Source organism: Hipposideros armiger, unplaced genomic scaffold, assembly GCF_001890085.2.
Source record: "Hipposideros armiger isolate ML-2016 unplaced genomic scaffold, ASM189008v1 scaffold_978, whole genome shotgun sequence".
NCBI lineage: Eukaryota > Metazoa > Chordata > Mammalia > Chiroptera > Hipposideridae > Hipposideros > Hipposideros armiger.
The window spans coordinates 182,241-199,660 of record NW_017732328.1 but is presented as its reverse complement, the minus strand read 5'-3'; the positions used below and the strand labels follow the sequence as shown (position 1 = coordinate 199,660).

The window sequence follows — 17,420 nt, the reverse complement described above, 5'->3', positions numbered from 1 at the left end:
AAACAAAATTGACAAACCTCTAGCCAGACTCATCAAAAAACAAAAAGAGAGAGGACTCAAATTAGTAAAATCAGGAATGAAAGAGGTGAAGTGACAACAGACACCACAGAAATACAAAAAATTTTAAGAAATTACTATGAACAACTATATGCCAACAAATTTGACAATCTGGAAGAAATGGATAATTTTCTAGAAGCATACAACCTTCCAAAACTAACTCAAGAAGAAATGGAAAATCTGAATAGATTGATTACTACCAAGGAAATTGAATCAATAATCAACTAGCTCCCAACAAACAAAAGCCCTGGACCACATGGCTTCACAAATGAATTTTACCAAACATTCAAAAAAGAATTATCACCTATTCTTCTCAAAGTATTCCAAAAAAAAAAAAAAACCAGAAGGAGGGGAGGCTCCCAAACTCTTTCTATGAAGTCACGATCACCCTGATTCCAAAACCAGACAAAGACAGTACAAAAAGGAAAACTACAGGCTGATATCCCTGATGAACACAGATGCAAAAATCCTCAACAAAATATTAGCAAACAGAATTCAGCAATATATTAAGATGATCATACACCATGATCAAGTGGGTTTCATCCCTAGTACGCAAGGTTGGTTCAATATCTGCAAATCAATTAATGTGATACACCACATCAACAAAATGAAACATAAAAAAATCATACAGTCATATCAATAGATGCAGAAAAAACATTTGACAAAATACAGCAGCTATTTATGATAAAAACTCTTAGCAAAGTGGAACAGAGGGATCATATCTCAACATATCAAAGGCCATATATGATGAACCCACAGCTAACATCATACTCAGTGGGGAAAAGCTAAAACCATTCCCCTTAAGATTGGGAAAAAGACAAGGCTGTCCACTTTCTCCACTTTTATTCAACATAGTCCTAGAAGTTCTAGCCACGGCAATCAGACAAGAAAAAGAAATAAAAGGCATCCACATTGGCAAGGAGGAAGTAAAATTGTCATTATATGCAGATGACATGATAATATACCCAAAGACTCAATCAAAAAACTATTGGAACTGATAGACAAATTCAGTAAGGTAGCAGGATACAAAATCAATATTCAGAAATCAGTTGCATTTGTATATACCAAAAATAAACTATCAGAAGGAGAAATTAAGAAAACAGCCCCATTTACAATTGCTTTAAGAATTATAAAATACTTAGGAATAAATTTAACCAAAGAAGTAAAAGACCTGTACTCAGAAAATTATAAGACACTGAAGAAAGAAATAAAAGAAGATACAAATAAATGGAAACACCTTCCTAACCATGTTCATGGATAGGAAGAATTTCTATAGTTAAACTGTCCATACTGCCTAAAGCAATATATAGATTCAATGCAATTCCTATCAAACTACCAAGGGTATTTTTCACAGAAATAAGAAATATAATCCTAAAATTTATATGGAACCAAAAAAGACACCGAATAGCCACAGCAATCCTGAGAAATAAGAATAAAGTCGGGGTATCATGCTATCAGATATCAAAACATACTACAAGACTACAGTAATCAAAACAGTATGGTACTGGCATAAAAACAGGCACATAGATCAATGGAGCAGAATAAAGAGCCCAGAAATAAATCCATGCATATACGGACAGTTAGCCTACAACAATGGAAGCAAGAATTTACATTGGGGTAAAAATAGCCTATTTAATAAATGGTGCTAGGAAAATTGAACTGACGCATGCAAAGAAATGAAACTGGACCACCTCCTTACGCCATATACAAGAGCAAATTCAAAATGGATTAAAGACTTAAATGTAAGACCTGAAACCATAAAACTCCTAGAAGAAGATATAGGAAGTAAATTTGCAGACATTACCATGAGCAATATTTTTTTTAAAGATTTTTATTGGAGAATTGGGGGGATGGGAACAGTGCTGGGGAATTGGGGGAAGGGGAACAGACAAGTTGCTGTCATTTTCCTCTTCAGTGTAATTGTGGAGGACGTCACTTCACTGGCCCATGTTGGCACCATTATTGCGCTCTTCCCGGGCGAGGCAGATCAGTCGCCGGCTTCTGGACGGCCACTCACTGCGGCTGCTGGTCGCTCAGGCTGCCTGCTGGCTACATACGGTAGCCCATGGCAACCCACTGCCACAGGGGCTGCAGCCTATGCCGTCGCAGGCGACTCATGGCAGCCCAGCTCCAGGTTGAGCTGTTGTTCAGCATCTTAGCTGTGGAGGGCAGTGTCACTGGCCCTCATATGTGGGATCCGAACCGGGGCCCTCTGGTGTCCCATGCCAGTTCTTAACCATCGCGCCACTCGGCCGGCCCACCATGAGCAATATTTTTACCCTTACATCCTCACGGGAAAGGGAAGTAAAAGAAAAAATGAACATATGGGATTACATCAAACTTAAAAGTTTTTTCACAACAAAGAAAACCATCAATAAAACAAAAAGGAAGCTGACTGAATGGGAGAAGATATTTGTCAATGATATATCTGATAAGGAGTTAATATCCAAAATTTATAAAACACTCATTCAACTCAACACCAAAAAAAACCAAACAACCCAATTGAAAAATGGGCAGAGGATATGAAGAGACATTTCTCCAAAGAGGACATACAGATGGCCAACAGGCATATGAAAAAATGTTCACCTCACTAATCATTAGGGAAAAGCAAATAAAAACTACAATGATATACCACTTCACTCCCGTCAGAATAGCTATCATCAATAAATCAACAAACAACCAAGTGCTGGAGAGGTTGTGGGGAATAGGGAACCCTGGTGCACTGTTGGTGGGACTGCAGACTGGTGCAGACACTATGGAAATCAGTATGGAGGTACCTGAAAAAACTGGAAATGAAACTACCTTGTGACCCAGCAATTCCACTCTTAGGTATTTATTCAGAAAAACCCAAGACACTAATTTGAAAAAATATATGCACCCCTATGTTCATTGCAGTGTTATTTACAATAGCCAAGACTTGGAAACAATTGAAATGCCCATCAGTAGACAACTAGATTAAGAAACCATGGTACATTTACACAATGGAGTATTACTCAGCTATAAAGAAGAAGGAAATCATACCATTTGCAACAATATGGATAGACCTAGAGAACATTATGCTAAGTGAAATAAGTCAGTCAGAGAAAGACAAATATCATATGATCCCATTTACATGTGGAATCTAAAGGACTGAATAAATGAGCAATGTAAACAGAAATAGTCTCAGAGACACAGAGGAAAACCTGATGTTGCTAGATGGGATGGGGGTGGGGATGAAGGAGAAGGGGAAGGGACAAGACAATACAAATAGGTAACTACAGTATGGCCTCAGGGATAGAAAAGACAGTTTGAGGAATATAATCAATAATGGTTTAAATATTTTTTAGGGAGGCAGATGGACTCATATCTTGTTAGGGAGACCACTTCATGGATGGTGTAAATGCCTTCATAGATGGTGTAGAGGCCTGACCACTGCACTGTACATCTGAAGCTGCCGCTGAATAATATTATATGTCAACTATAATTTAATGCATATATAGTCATGGGATGTGGAGTATAGTGTGGGAATGGAGTCAATGGAATTGTAATAGATATGTATGATATCGGGGGTGAGGGCAGGCAGTGGATGGGGGAAAGGGGGTGGTCACTTTGTGAGGGGTAAAAAGGATAACTATTACATTGTTTTGTATGCCTGAAACTAGTAATAAAATAAATAAAATAAATAAAAATTAAAAGGTGTCTTTTAGTAGTTGCTCTCACATATGGAAAAAATGCTGGTCATTTTCTTTTCAAATGTCCATTCTTCTGTTGGGACTCCCCCCAGTGCCCTCACTCAGAAGTACTCAGGGGACTTCAAGCTTCTCCCATAAATCTCTTTATACCTATACTGTCTGCCTCACCTTTCATATTTTGTTTAATCAATTTACCTGTTTTTTTGTTTTGTTTTGTTTTTATCCCTGAACTAAAAATTTCCCAGCCCTTGCTGCAAATGTTACTTTTGTGTGGGAAATCTTCTAGGCAGTATCCATATAATTTTACTGCACAGAATTATGAGTTAATTGCATTGCTCAAACTCTACATACTAATCTTTTGTCAAAATAGCAAACCTAAAAATTCAATTAGTACAAAAAATCAAATTAAAAGCTTATGATACATGCTCACCATTCCATTGATGATGTATGTTCACTGTTAGGTTCTTCTTTTATGAAATTGAAAACTGTTTCTGGTTATCAATTTTCATCTTGCAAATTTTCAATATGATGAAAGTGAATAGTAGTAAATTTAATTACAAAATTTACCTTAAGCAGATAATGCTTTCTGCAGAATTGTATTGTTTTTAGGATTACTCTAGCCTACACACTTGGAAAATTAATGTTACACTAAAAATATCCCCCAGAAACAAAATATTTTGTTTGTCCCCATAGGTACTTGTTATGAATAAATTACAGTTTAATTTTGAAAATGCTTCCTCCTTAAGTGAATGCTAGATTTTTAGAAATTATCTAAGATTAAAAGTTAACTGAATAGACTTAGAGATTTAAATAACCCACAATCCTATCAATATCATAAAACTGGGTTCATGTGGTTATGTGTATGTATGTGTATATATATGTGTGTACGTGCAAACATTCTTTTTTTTTCCTATTTTAATGCTGCCTTTAACATTATGTTAAATGTTCCCCTTGTCTTAAATGATCTGTGGCAAGTTTCTGCCTTTTCATCGAACTCTCACTGAACTCCAGTGGAGAAGAAATTATCTAGGACAACTAGTATTCCAGTAATTCTGATCTGCTGGCATTTTGCACTATAAACAGAAAATCCAAAAAGATTTATGCTTTAAGAAAAACATTACCAAGACCCCTCCATCACACTTTCTTAAGAAGACTTGGAAGTAAGTCATTAGAAAGGAGTGAAATACAAAAGAATCATCAGAAAGCCATTTAAAATTTCCTTGCTTTTGCCGATAAAGTCTTTGTACATCTCATGAACGATTCTAATGTCATAATCAAAGCATTGATGCTGAGTGTTGGTATCAAGTCATTTGTAAAGTTGATATTTTAACCTTGACACTAGGTAGAAACAATTTAAGAATAATGTAGCTTGCCGATTTTAAATATATCAAAAAATAAAAAGAGGGCCGGCCGAGTAGCACATTGGTTGCGAGCTGGCTTGGGACGCCAGAACGCCCCGGTTCGGATCCCACATATGAGGGCCAGTGATACTGCCCTCCACAGCTAAGATACTGAACAACAGCTCAACCTGGAGCTGGGCTGCCTGAGTCACCGGCGACGGCATAGGCGGCAGCCCCTGCTGCAGTGGGTTGCCATGGGCTACCATGTGTAGCCAGCAGCCAGCGTGAGCAGCCAGAAGCCTGTGAGCGGCCGTCCAGAAGCCGGCAACCTATCTGCCTCGCCCGGGAAGAGCGCAATGATGGTGCCAACTTGGGACAGTGAAACAACGTCCTCCACAGCTAGGCTAAAGAACAAAACGACAGCAACTTGTCTGTTCCCCCTCCTCCAATTCCCCAGCGCTGTTCCCATCCCCAAATTCCCCAATAAAAAATTTAAAAAATCTTTAAAAAATAGATAAATAAAAAGATAAAAGGAAGGAAAGAAGAAAGGAAAGAAAGAGAAACTAGTAAAAGCTAAAGTGATAGATTTAGGATTCAAAATAAACTATAATTAGTGGGACTGTTCAAGGAAGATGTGTCATTAAGTAGTTATGGTTTAATAGTCCTAAATAACTAATTATATTAAAGAAAAAAGGAAATAAATAGATGGAAAAAGAAAATACAATAGAGAAATTAAAAATAAAATACCTGTACAACAAGATAAAGAATCAAAAGGGGAAAAAAAAGTGTATAGCATTTTACAGGGTCCTTACATTTTAAAGGTTATAATGAAAGTGGTTACAGCTTATTTTGTTCAAATCTACATTATCCTAGGATTATCTCACATAAATTTTTCATTCTAGGTTGGTTCTTCCAAGCATGAGGTCAATTTCTACCTAGCTTTCTTTTTTGGTGCCTATGATGTCATTTGGCAGCCAATTTTACAAAATTAAAATATTGTTTAATATTTGCCAAGCAAAATATAGTTAGAAGGGAAAATGAACTGGAGATTTTTGAACTAATAACATTATCAAATATATGTAAAAGTAGGAATTATCTACTCTGAAGTTTTTAACTTTACAGTTCCTCTCCATTAATATATAACTGAAAGCTACATTTCCATGTGATTAACATTCCAAAGCTTGTGGCAAATCAATATGTGTTTATGTATATTTTTTGATTGATATAAAATTTTCCTGAAATATGTCTTACCTCATTCTGAAGATCTCGGATCATTTTGCTCTTTCTTTCCACTTCAGTCTTTAAAAAATTAATCTGAAAATGAATAGAAAATTATGTAGACACATTTCAAATTCATTTTTGTTGCCTTCTATAAATTTATTTTCATAATTTTTGAAGGGGAATATCAACAAACACTGAAAAATAACAAAGGATTAAATTTTTTATTAACCAAACGTTTATTACCCAATTCCTACATATGTCGACTGGTTATATAAAAATATCCTTTTCTCATATAATAAATGATTCATTTTTTTAATTGAGGAACTATGCACATTATAGCTGTGAGTCTCTTATCTGTTTAAACCTCAATTTTTAAAAATGTGGTTCTTAAATACAAACAAACAAACAAAACCTAAATTCTAAGAATTGACTTAGGAATCTCTATTCCTAAAACATTCTCCAGGTAATTTTGATCTATGGTCAGGTTTCAAAGCAATTATACAGCAATATGCCTGACCTCAAAATCATGGAACATTATAAATACTGTACCAAAGAAGCCATGATGTTTTCTGTTGAGTATGTTAGTGTTGGGATTTGTAAACTTAGGCTAGATACTCAAACTGTATTTTCATAAGCATAGCATCATTATCTGTCTGAGTACTTTACAAAAAGTCAATATACCACCATAGCTAAAATTTGGGACTTCATACTCAAGGGTTCATTATGATAAAAACTAACTGTCTGAAGCTTTTAATTTTTCCAATTTTCAATATTTGGTAGTCACATTTTAAGAAGTAAAAGGACACAGGTGAAATTAATTTTACAAATATATTTTATTTAATGTGTTCAAAATATTATCATTTTGACATAAAATAGACTTTTAATGACATAACTGATGTTATTCTTTTGAAGTATGTCTTTAAAAGCCACTGTGTGTTTTACACTTACAGCACATCTCAGTTTGGACCAGCCATTTTTGAATGCTCAATAGCCTCACATATCTATTAGTTATGTATTGGACAACATAGAGGAACCCTGAAATTATACAAAATAGTCTGGCAATATGGTTATCTTGGAGATGTTTGCACTTATGGATCATATTGATATATTTCGTTAACATACTATTGAGTTTGTATGAGGTCTGACAATAAAGTTTGTGAACTTGTTGCAATAATGTTATCTTTTTTTTTTATAGTAGAGGGGTTATTCATTATGAATTTGTACCAACTGGACAAATAGTTAACCAAGTTGACTATTTAGAAGTACTGAAAAGACTACGTGAAAGAGTTACATGACCTGAAATTTTCACCAACAATTCATGGCTCTTGCATCACGACAATGCACCAGCTCACACGGCACTATATGTGAGGGAGTTTTTAGCCAATAAACAAATAACTGTATTGGAACACCCTCCCTACTCACCTGATCTGGCCCCCAATGACTTCTTTCTTTACCTGAAGATAAAGGGTATATTGAAAGGGAGATATTTTGATGACATTCAGAACATCAACGGTAATACGACGACAGCTCTGATAGCCATTCCAGAAAAAGAGTTCCAAAATTGCTTTGAAGGGTGGACTAGGCACTGGCATTGGCACATAGCTTCCCAAGGGGAGTACTTTGAAGGTGACTGTAGTGATATTCAGAAATGAGGTGTGTAGCACTTTTCCTAGGATGAGTTCAAGAACTTAATTGTGAGACCGCATATATTTAATATTTCCAACCAGCTTTTTTTTATGGTTTCTTGTTCTTTCTGTGTATTGTTAATACCTCCCTTATCTCCCTGGATGTATTTCAGATGTGTAGCCTAAGTTCTTAGTTCATCTATTTCAATAATTCTGCTTCAGAGTGCAAATGTTGTCTTTTTACTAGCTCCATATCTCATACCTCAGATATCATGTTATTTTAGCTCTTAGCTTATTTTCTCTTTGGGTTATTAGCCACTCCGGATGGTAATGTGTATAAGAAAAGAGCCAAAAAAATAAAAATGCAGCTGTCTTGGTGAGAAAAGGAAAGATCTCAGGCAGAGAACCTCAGAACCCCAGCACCAAGGTAGGGGTGGGGAGTGGTAAGGACACCGTCATTTTTTATTCCTGCAACTTCCTCCTTCAGGAGAGCTTTAGGCTGCACTGATGTCAGCGTGATAACAGGTGCCTGAGTTGTTGCTGCTGACTTCCAGGATGAAGGACAGGGAAGTGATACTCCAAAGGAAGAGTGGGGAAACGCAGGAAAGCGAATTTACAGATGCCTTCAGCCTGCCTGTCCTGCGTCCTCTGTGCCCTCCGCCCCAGCCCACAGCAACCGCTCCTCAACACACACTCCCTCATTCCTGAGAATCATCTCTCTTCCCAGGAATTACTCATGATTACATTTTTTTGTTTGTTTTTTTTTTCTTTTTTGGTTTCTCTCCTTTTTAAATCTATTCTCTAGTGCATATTTACCCCTAACTTCTATGGTTTCTCTAGAGTTGATTTTGGGGATAGGAGTTAGCAATGTCATCAGTTTATTGTCTGGAGAATAATTCACCAAATATGCATTTAATAAGTGCTTCTGATGCTCATGGGTGAAAAAAAATGGTTTATTCTAAGATTTCTAGTTCTTAGCAGGGGGCTAATAAGTATTGGCTAAATGGATGCATAAGCAATGAGCCTCTGATAAAATCATATTATTAATATCAAACCTTGCCACTCTACCTACATTTTGAATGAAAAATGTAGGAAGTCAAGGCCACCATCAAGGAAATAGATTAAAGTGAAAATTGCCAGAGCATATCAAACATAAGAAAGATATTTATATGTGTGTATGTGCATATGTACTGAATGTGATTAAAATACATTTCTATAACACACTATTCTAGTAGGTGTGGAAGACAGGTAGGGAGAAGAGAAAGTTGAAGGATACTGTTATCTCCTGCCAATAAAAAATTTGCAAAACAACTGAATATATAATTTATTTAAGGAGTTATCTAGGAAAGTTACTCCAAAGTAAATCTATTTGATATTTTGTTTGGGTGTGTTTGTTTTTGAATACATTATTATAAGCTACCAACATGTAAAATATTTGAAGAACAATGTTAATAATGATTTCATTCTGTTTGTTAACATCAGTTTTGTGTGTGTGTGTGTTATGAAGATAGACTATTGTCAGAAAACCTTGATTTTAATAGCTGATTTATAAAACTGTTCCCACTTTTCTTTTTTTCCCCTAGTGAATGCACACAGAAGTAATCATGGACAAGTGATAAAGTAACATGGTAAGCATGTGTTACTGTAATCGCATATCGGGTGATCCCACATACGAGGGCACTAATTTTGTGGAAGTCAGGAAGGGAACTCAAGAGATGAGTGGTCTGCTCTGTGGAGTATTTCAGAAATTTCTCATTAAATTGTCTGATATTCAGTGAAAGAATGGGCATTCATCTGTATAAGAAAAGGTGAGCAGTTTATTTCTTAGTTCTGAAGTTCCCTTCCCTGGGGTATGAATAAAAGGTCTAGAATGATCTTATCATAGATGATACAAAGTTTTTATCAGCCTCTATTCAGAATGTCACAGTGGATAATTCTCTTAAGGGGGCTGCGGCCACATAAGGGGAAGCTCCCATGGGAGACACAAGGCTTCCGACTTTAAAGCTGAAATGTACTCTCTCTATTCCTCATGCTCCTATCTCTCATCTCCTGTTATAGCTTCTCATGGCAAAGACTGATGACTAAGATAGTCCCTTCTCATTTACATGTTGGGCCAGCTCCAGGAAAACTTCCTTTGAAGTTGGTCATTAGGATTTTTTTTTTGCACCATGAACTGTCACTATAGTAATGTGTACATTTTCTAACATTGTCATGAGATGATTGAATGGGTGTATAATACGTGTACATTTGCTAACTTCACAAGAGGAGTGAGGCGCACCTTCTGGCATTACCTCACATCACCTAGTTACACCAAGATATTCATTTCAAATTGAAGGGTTATATAGTTTTTAATTTCCTAAAAAATTATAATGAAAGAAGAGAATCTTGAGCTGAAGCATACCATTCTCTCCCCTCCATATTTCTCTGTCTCTTTCTCTGTCCTTCCACATATAGATACACACACTGTCACACATACCAATACACCCATATATGTACATATCTCTTTACCTAGATAAACCTATCTGGTTTTCAAATTATTTTTAAAATGACAATGATAGCAAATAAAAAAGAACAAAAGTCAGGGCCAACTGAATAGCTCAGTTGATTTAAGAACTCGTTCAAGAGTGGAAGCTCTGAGCAACAGGGTCACCGGTTCGATTCCCGGCCCGAGCTGAGCTGCAGCTGAGCTGCCAAGAGGTGGCAGGATGGCTCAGCTAAAAAAAAAAAAAAAAAGGAACAAAAGCCAGCCTGCGGTTAATAAGAAAATGCAAACCAATGGTAAAAAAGCCACCTCAATAGTTGTTATTAGTAGCAGTGAGAATGAAGCGATGTTTAACCGTGATTGATCACTAATAGGTAAAATATCTGATTCCAACAAAAAAGGGGTTTTTAATTTTCTGGGAACTCCAGGTCAGTCTCCAACAATTTAAAGTCAGCTTTTAAAAACAGTTACTGGCAACTCATTACATAGCATAATTGTTTTGAAGAGCAATATAAATAGAATTAAGGACAAATATCATCCTAAATTATGGACAATGAGATACATATTATTTTAATCTTTCTTTTATCAGGTATTCATTCTTCTTTCATTCTTGATAACTCTTACTTTGATATTAATAGATATCAAAGGGCTTAAGTGGTTATAAAATTGAACAGTAATAGTGATGATAACTTATTGTGGATATTGTGATTTATAATAAGAAATTATATATCTCTCTCTATATATATATCTATATATAGACATATATCTATATCTATATCTATCTATCTATATCTATATCTATATCTATATCTATATCTATATATATAACTAAGTGGGGGGGAATACATCCGCCCCTTAGTTCCTGGATCACAGCTCCTAAAACCTTTGTAATTTCCTAAGTGTTTTGGATTGCACCTAAGTATGGGGGTGGGTTGCCAACCATGTGATTGTAGGTTTAGAACTTTCAGCCACGCTTCCCTGACTCCTGGGGAAGGGAGAGGGGCTGCAGCTTGAATTGTCAATGACCCATAGTTTAATCATTCATGCCTAAGGAATGAAGCCTCCATAAAATTCCAAAGGTGAGGGTTCACATGCAGATTGGGGAGAGTGACCCACTTGAGAGCATGGCAGCTCCACACCCTCTCCCCATACCTTGCCCTATGCAACTCTTCCATCCTACTGTCACTGAATTATATCCTTTTACAATAAACTGGTAAAGTAAAATCTTTGAGTTCTGTGAGCCACTCTATCAAATTAGTTGAAGGAGGTGTTTATTAGAACTTCCAATATGTAGCTGGTAGGTGAGACGCACAGGTGACAACCTGGGCCTGTGACTGATATCTGAAGTAGGGGGTGGGGGACAGTCTTGTAAGACTTGAATACAATTTTGAACTTGTTTACAATTGATTACACACTCTGTTCAACACTTTACATGCATCAGCTCATATAATCACCAAATAAACTGTCACATAAGTAACATTGACATGCTTTTTACAATAAAAGAGCCTCAGAGGTATAAAATAACTTTCTAATACTCAGCTAAGAAGTGGTGAAGATGAAATTGGGGGAAAAAAAAGACAGCAAAGAGGAATGATATTAATTTAGTGTTTACTACATGCTCTATATGATTTTAGGGAAAGTGTGTATGTTATTTTAATTTGAATCATCATCAAAATTCTGCAAAGAAGGAAATCTGCAGAAGTTAAAGAGCTTGCTCAACTTCACAGAGCTAGGAGATGGCCCACTAGGAATTTAAAACCAGAATAATCTTATTCCAGAGTACGTGCTAGGTGATGAATCCATGTAGGGAGTTTCTGATTTAGCAAGAGTATTTTGGGGTGGGAAAGGGAAACCCTTACTCAAGATTCATCGTTGAGCCTTAAGAAAGGCACAGCAAGCACACTCAGATGAGGACAAATGCTCAAAGGGTGACTCGGCCCGTCCTGCCCCCTGCCTCCTCCAAACTATGCATCCTTTGTCCATGACCTTTCCCTAACTGAGATGCTCTAACTTTGTCCGTGCTCTTTCAAAAGTCACAGCTTTCTTCTTTTTGGATCTTAGACATAGTCTGCGTAACATACTGGAATAATCATGGGTTCATGCTTTGGCTCCTCCAACTATTAGCTGAGTACATACAAGTAAGAAACTTACCTTTTCTGAGTTATTCATTTTCAGTTAAAAAAAAACGTGTGTAGTTTATTGTGAGGATCCTAGATAATAGTATATATGAGCACATCTGTTCTGCTCTAACTGCCATCATTTGTGACAAGGCTATGAAGAAACCCAGGTTAACTGTGATGGGTCAAGACAGAAAGAGGGGACCAGTTGCTGAGGAGAGAGATCAGCATGCTGATGCTGTAAGTGTGTCCGTGGTTTTATGTAACATCTGATGTCTGGAGAGCCAGACACTGGGATTCCTTGCAGGTGAGGAGTGAGTGTTGCCATGGTGCAGCAGAGAGGAACCAACACACTTGTCCTTATAAGAGGACAGAACAGATCATAGTGAATCCATTAACAAGAAACAATCCTGTACCCAAGGAAGTCAGCAATCGTTATCAGAAAGCCTGTCTTCAGGAAGCAGGTGGCCCAGAAGGCAGACAGGTCTGAACTTCAGAAGCAAAACTCCACACCCTCATCCAGTTATTCAAGGAAGCCTTGCAAAGAAAGGCAGGCTGACAGTGCTTAGAGGGGCTGGGATCCCAGGTTATTGATGGCGACTGTATTAATTATGCTTCTAGCATTTGCAAACTTGATGCTTTAACATCTACCCTGCACATATATGTGGGCAAGCCTTGTTAATGGACAACCCAATCATATGCTTGAGTCATCCTACCTTAACTTCCTGCCGCCTCCATTGCTCACCCTCCCCAATGCCCCCCAAAGAGTTTCTGGTGGTATGCTTTTCACATACACACTAAACAATACAGAGCCTACAACTTTAGCCACCCCTTGTGTCAGGTTTTCACGCCCCATGCCACCGTGCCCCTGCCCTAATCACCCCAGGGCCAGGTAGGTACCAGACAACCAGGGGTGGTCTCTGTGCCCCAGAGACCACTGAAATCATTTAAACTGGCCAATCTGAAGACCCCTGCCCCTGCCCCACCCACTCCTTCACACAGGGACCACAATAAAGGCTCGTGTCCACAGTTCCCCTGCCTCCTCTGCCTCATGGCCAGCCAGGTGCTTCTTGTGTGATCCCTGCCACACAGACGCCACTCCTGAGAACTGTGACAAACTATCATTTCAGTAGCGGTTTCCTGATCTGTTGGGCTTACCATACCTCAATTTTCTATCCATATACTATATTTTAGAACAGATTCAGGTTCTAGAAACTAGGTAAAAGGTCCAATCCCCATTTAGTGCATAAGGTGAGTCTGGAGAATACTGTACAAATCTAGTTTTCAGCACTGCTGTCAAGATCACCATCCCCCCCCCCCCCCCCGCCTATGATAAGTATCAGTTATAAGAACTGAAATGTGGGGTCAAGAGTACATCATTTGAAAGAGAAATTCTGGAGAGAATTTTGATTCTTAAACTTTGGGGCTCATCAGAATCACCCGTGGAGTTAACTAAATAGGCAGTTGATGGGGTCCCACTTGACAGGCTTTTATTTAGTGAATGTATCATGTGGATGAGGGGACCGTACAGCTTGACTTAGCTCAAGGTCAGTACTCCCCACAATTCAAGAGCCATTCATATGGGGCCTGACACTAGGACTCCTGCTCTACTGTTGCCCTCCGCTTTTTCTCCTTCAATGAGGGTTGGGAATTTACAAGACCCCTAAGAATCGAACACAACAAAAACATTCTTTTGGAATGAATGCTGACCACGTTATTTTTATGATCTTGGTGACTGCACTTTCTTTATTGTATTTTCATTTTTAGGTTTTTACATATGTGTTTGTTCCATAGTGATTTTCGAAGACAAAAATAAATAAAATAACAACTTCCCAACCCCGAAGCAAAAGACGCAAAAAAGAAACGCACTTACAGTAGCCTGTTGTTTTTCGGCTTTCTCAGATGTCTCTTTAAGTTGATTTTGCAGGGCCTCCTGGAGAGACTTCATTTGTTCTCTGGTAGAAAATAGAGAGCAAAAGGGAGACATAATATAATTCTGTTATTTCCGATGCACATTATGAAAGGAGGCTTTGTTGTCTACGTACATTTGGGAAATGGATAAGTAAAATTGAATAGAGAGACAGTTAAGCATACAGGGTGTATGTCAGGATTCTGGTAATAAAGGGTTTTCTCTCCCAGGCAAGTACTAAAAGCAAGCTGTATTTAAAGGAAATTGCCTTGCTATTGTGTCTTATGAGAATCCCACGGTGCGAATCATCTGTGAGCTGCATAATGTGTCAAATCAAATCAATAGAATAATTAGAGTTGAAAAGCTAATTTTAGTGACAGCATGCGAGGGTGTGAACACGCTGGCTAGAAAAAAGTTACCCTAGACTGCTGATAGGATAAAATTACAGCTCCTCCTGATGCTCCTAATTGATTCATTCAAAAGTACTGTGCTTTAGACATCCTTCATAAAGCCTGAGACATTTTATGGAGAGAAAAGAGGCTCATTTCTGCCTTGAGGGGTACCTCATTTATTGGGGGTAATGAAAGAAATACTCATCTGCACTTATATATACATATTATGTCTCAAGCTCACAAATTCATATGGACCCTGTCCACTTGTTAAAAATATATCTCTACACATATGTATTTTTTCAAGGGTTTGGAATGCCCTCGTTTATGACAGATCATATCATCTTCCTGTGACTTAATTTTTATCACCTAAGCTATCATTTCCAAAAGCTCAGATATCAGATAAAGGTGAGTGTATCAGTCAGTGTGTGTATATGTGTGTCAATTCTGGCCAGAGGAATAATCTCCTTCAAAGTAACAGCAAGCACTAAACAGGAACTTTTCTAGTCTTATCAGTTCCCAAACTAATTTAAAATTCCCAATCTAGTGCCAAAAGACTACCTCTGGGACAACAATATAGAGACTACCGAATAAGACAGCACTCTCTCAGACTGTTTTTTTAGTCTATAAAATGGGCACAATGATAGAACTACCTCATAGGTGTGTAGTGATGTTTAGATGACATAAAGCAAGCATAATGCTTAGCATAATTCCTGAAAAGTAATCACTTTTATGAGCTTATTGTCACCACCATTGGTACCACTCTAGGTCCCTAAATTCATTCTTTGATCACCACATTCTGCCCAAACACAAGCTGTCCTTTCATCCAATGGGAGTTAGGGACATCCCCAGATTTCATACTCTAGAAACTCTTAGGTCCCGATTTCAATTTCAGGAATATCAATGGGCGTCTGCATGATTGTTTAAATCAATTTGGGCTTTGCCAAAGCAAAATATAATTGAAACAAGTTATAAACTAATTACAGTCACTTTGGATGTTAGATGATTTATGCTTGCTTGGGCGAAGCGTATAACATGCTTTTGCTTAAAGTGGATTTGACGTCTCAGCTTCTGTTCCTTCCTCAGACAGGTTTCACTTATCAGAACTGTTTCATATATGGAAAGTTTAGAATGTGGACTTCTATTATTGTTTCTGATTTTTTCCACACAGAGCATTTGTGGCATAATATATAATATATAATATAACAATTATAATATTAGTATAATATATACATATACATATATTGTAGGCTTACAATGTACTAGGCACTCTTATAAGTTTCACATCAAATTATGGTACCATATTAAATATATTAAACTGATGCATAGAGAGGTGGTGGGATTGTGTTCTGAAGCCTATGTGTTCAAACTTAAAGAGTTATCATATCACCTCTGTGCCACAGAGAAAGAGAGAAAAGAAGGCTCTACATGCTATCCCTAGCCCTCAACTCTTCAACAAGCACTGAATGAAAACACGAACTATCAGATTGCCAACTGATAAAAAATCATACAGTAAAATGTTATTAATAATCATGTAATATTTTGGGGGGATTTTAAATTTTCTTTTTTTTAAATGATGATACATCTACATCTTAATTAAATTATAAAATATTATAGATCTTATAAAAATGAGCATATGTACATATTTAAAAAGTCCCACCTACTGACATCTATAGGTCATGTAGGGAAAAAGACAAAAATAAACTGTAAAAGCCGTTAACCAAAACGGGGGAAGGTAGAGAATTCTGTAGATTTTCTCCGTGCTAGAAAAGCTATGACAGGATGGCAAAGTGGGCCTTTTGAATCTTCTGAATGTCTCCATCTCCTTTGCTGCATGTGGCCCCAAATTTCCACCTCAGAGACTTGCTAAGTTTGACTCCTATGGTAGATGAATCCTGACTTGCTCATGGTCTCTCCCCCACCACCAACTGCAATTTGCCCCAACTATGTCTAGCTACCCCAGGGCCCTATTTGGTATTGAACTGAGCTTAATGCTAAAGAACGCATGGCTCCAGGGATACCTGTGACAGGTCATTCAGATATTAACTACATTTTAGCATGTAACGTCATGGTTACAGGGGTTTTAAAGGGCAGCTGTTTTGAACATCTTTCATCCCAAATTATAAACATAAACACACACACACACAAATCACTCCACAGGGAGGCACAGTTTTCTTCAAGTGGTTTCCAGCTTGTACCGTAATAACATCACATGGAGAACTTACCCCTTACCCCAACCATTCTTTTCATTTTTAGAGAACGTTATATTGTAAAATCTTTTAGTATACAGAGTCCCAAACTGCCTTCTAGTAATCTGCTCCCACCAACCACCATAGAGAATATTTGTTTTATTACCGTTTTCTCAAGATAGACTTCCAGGCACTTCAGGATACTCCTCTATCCCCCAGAATCTCTACGGTGTGGTTACATTCTCTCACTTCTCACATAGTTAAGTTTAAAAGTCTCTCCATCAGCCTGATGACTCCCCTATGAATATTATCTAGGCTGTTTTAACATTTCTGAAAATGTAACTCAAAACGCTCCCTCTCTCTCTCCCTCTCTCTCTCCCTCTCTCTCTCTCCCTCCCTCCCTCCCTCCCTCTCTCTCTC

The 17,420-nt window shown here is 37.5% G+C and overlaps 1 protein-coding gene across 2 annotated transcripts in view; it reads right to left on the bottom strand.

Moving 5' to 3' along the window:
- The window catches only part of LUZP2 (leucine zipper protein 2), a 294,610-nt gene that overhangs the window by 194,985 nt on the left and 82,205 nt on the right, over window positions 1-17,420 (bottom strand). For both annotated transcript variants that reach the window (XM_019631038.1, XM_019631037.1), the window contains exons 4-5: window positions 14,387-14,468; window positions 6,320-6,382 (exon numbers count right to left, since the gene is read on the bottom strand). In XM_019631038.1, the coding sequence (XP_019486583.1) occupies window positions 6,320-6,382; window positions 14,387-14,461 (138 nt within the window). In that variant the 5' untranslated portion in view covers window positions 14,462-14,468. The remainder of the gene's footprint in view (window positions 1-6,319; window positions 6,383-14,386; window positions 14,469-17,420) is intronic.